Source organism: Orussus abietinus, unplaced genomic scaffold (genome assembly GCF_000612105.2).
Source record: "Orussus abietinus isolate OABI.00-Male unplaced genomic scaffold, Oabi_2.0 scaffold730, whole genome shotgun sequence".
Lineage (NCBI taxonomy): Eukaryota > Metazoa > Arthropoda > Insecta > Hymenoptera > Orussidae > Orussus > Orussus abietinus.
Genome location: NW_019394954.1, coordinates 1 through 2,961, shown reverse-complemented (window position 1 = coordinate 2,961; position 2,961 = coordinate 1). Strand labels below are relative to the sequence as shown.

General features: G+C 46.6%; 1 protein-coding gene across 1 annotated transcript; it reads left to right on the top strand.

The window, feature by feature from the left end:
* The first annotated feature begins 1,235 nt into the window (after positions 1-1,235).
* On the top strand, positions 1,236-2,606 carry LOC105702206 (serine/arginine repetitive matrix protein 1-like). Its single transcript, XM_012429583.1, has 2 exons — positions 1,236-1,311; positions 1,609-2,606. Exons 1-2 carry the CDS (start codon positions 1,236-1,238, stop codon positions 2,604-2,606), a joined length of 1,074 nt encoding a protein of 357 aa, XP_012285006.1.
* The last annotated feature ends 355 nt before the right edge of the window (positions 2,607-2,961 follow it).

Sequence of the window (2,961 nt, the reverse complement as noted above, 5' to 3'; positions counted from 1 at the left end):
TGTGCTCCTCACAGCTGACTGTAGTTCAGACCTCGCGTACGAATAAATATAACTCTTATCGCCACATAGCCATTCGTTCGCACCCCCTTTTTATTCCTCACTCTCCTAGATCCCACCAGAAGAATTGATCTAGCCGCTCGGATCAATCTCCTCACAAACGCAAAATAAACGTTACGCGCAAGATTTGGGTAATCTCCATCCGAATTACCCCGGCCTCGCATCCGCTCGGCCGCCCCGTAACAAAACTGGTGACAGCGGTGGGATTCGAACCCACGCCCTTTCGGACTGGTGGGACCCGTTGTAATTAGACACAGTACCTCCCACCATCCCTTTCGGAAAAACCTCTAAAGTAACTATAATTATCACTATTTCAAAATATTTTAGAATTTGCACCTTCATTCTCGGAAAGCAAAATTGAACGTAGAATCTCTGTCCTTCCAAAAACAACCCTTCGCCTAATAAGGAGTCGAACCGACCTTCCCATGGTAACTTGTTACCAGTCAGACCCAAACGGAACGATAAAGGGCAGTGGTTGAACGACACCGGAAAAGACTCAGGTTGCTTAAGTCGAACCGACCTTCTCCCGGTAACTACGTTACCGACCGAGTTAAGGTTGAACGACTCGCGTACCTTATCTCTCTGGTGGAATAATAACCACTGAGCTAAGGAAAGATTGCGGCTTGTGTGGAATCCTTATCACCTTATAAACCAGGTGAGCACAAGGAAATCTACCGCCAAAAATCTTCGTTCCCATCCCTCTTTTCTCAACAAATAAATGCCTAAACGAGCAGGAAGAAAGCAACGAGATTACCAAGTTAATAAGAAACAGAAAATCGAAACCGTATTGGATATCCCTTCTAAATCCTTCAAAACCCTTAATAAAGCAATCGCCCTCCAACGTCTTAAACAGCTATCTGTTCATACAGAAATTCTGGTAGATATTCCCCCGACTAAACAAATATCCCTTCCATCCACTTTCAGAGAATCTTCAATCGAAATTCCCTTATTAGAAGTCCAACCGTTAACAGCTGACCTAACCGAGGCGATCCGAGAAATCGACGCGTTAGTGGAATCCGTCGCAGCGCGAATTCTCCCGAATCATTCCGATCTTGATATCGGGACCATAGATATTTCGGACTAAGTTAAAATTCTCACAACTTCCCATCTCCTTACGAACAGATCTACGTCAAAAAGGAAAACCCTATCCTAAAACTTAAGTCTCATATTTCGGCACAATGACTACCGACCGAAACCTCACCGACTTGCTTAACCTGACTCAGGACCACATGCAAATGACGGAGAAATCCTCACGTATACGTTGCATACAAGGAGCAATTCGCGATGTTCCGGAATTCAATGGCGACGACCCCCCACTCTCCACCTTCGCACAACGCGTGGAAAACGGTTTAACATTAATTAACCCGGAAGATGAAAACTTATATCTAACGGCAGTTTTGACGCGTATGACAGGCCCCGCGCGTACTAGTATTGAAGATAAAGCTTTTGGAAACGTCAAAGAATTAATCAGGCACCCGAAAAAGAGATTCGCTCCTAGTAAAGATCTCATTTTGCTAATGGGAGAGGCCAAACAATTATGAATTTTCCCAGGTGAAACCGTACGTCATTACATAGATAGAGTCAGCCAATTAGCCAGGAGAATAAAATCCGCCATCAGAGATAGCCCACAGGGTCAATCTACGAGCGAGGGAGTCAATCAAGCCCTTCTCGACAATTTCATCCTAGGTTTGCCAAGTAAAATGAAGGCCTATGTCTACGCCAAAAATCCTAAAACCCTTGACGATGCATTTAACCAGGTTTTACAATACGAAAAAATCCGAGATGACAGCCCGGTCATATGGGAACCCAGGGACAGGTATAATTCTCCCGACTACCACCGGCATAGAAGTCCCCATAGGAACTACCATTACGACCCTAACCAATACGACAGACCTCCCCCTCACGTGACATATCCTCAACAACCTAGACAATACGATAGATATCCGGAAAGACGCTACGAAAGGCCTAGTAGAAGCATCAGTCCACGGGCCGAGGCAATGCACTCCTTAGTTAGCACTTCCGAGCACAGGCCTCGCATCCCGACACCTCCACCTTGCCGTTCGGACGATGACCTGCTGAATGCTTTAGCAAAATTATTAAGCGGAAGGTTCCCAAAACCCAAGTCACCCGAACCCTCTCACCGAGATAATTATAATCGAGATCCTAGTCCTAATCCGCGATATCGAAACTCCTACAATCTCCGAAATAATGAATCCCCGCAACCTAATCCACAATACAGAAACCGAACTCCTGAACCTCCACCTAGAACGGCACGATCAAAATCACCATATCCCGATCCAAGACTCTACGACCCCTACGCACCCTCGCGGTCCCGGTCGCCATCACCCGGCGCCCCCCTTAGAAGGACACCGAGAGAACCCAGCGGCGCTCCATCATCAAATTCGTACCGAAATTTAAACTCCGAGGGTGCTCGCCAAGTCCTCAACGAGGCGAGCGCGTACCCGAGTCGCGACCCTCGAAACGTGACCTTCGCGAACCAGAACCCCCAGAACCCGACTGCTTGGTCAGAAAGGCACCGTCGCCTGTGATCACCATACGAGCCCCCGAATTAAAAAATGGCCAAGGAACCTGCGTCATCGATAGCGGTTCCTCCGTAAATCTCGTACATCTAGAGGCACTTAGCAGCTCAGCCCCTGTAACATCTGAGGAAAAATATCGAGGAATTACCGGAAACACGACCACTGCGTTAGGAACAAGAATCCTCACTCTAAAACACTCCAAAGCAGCTTTTTATGTATTAGGAAAAACCGTGCTCTGGTGCGACGGAATTGTTGGTAACGCATACTTAGCACAGGAAAAAGCAGAAATTTCCTATAATTTAAATACAATAGTCACAGCCAGTGAACCCATCAGGCCAATTTTCTTTCAAAATCAGTTCGATTT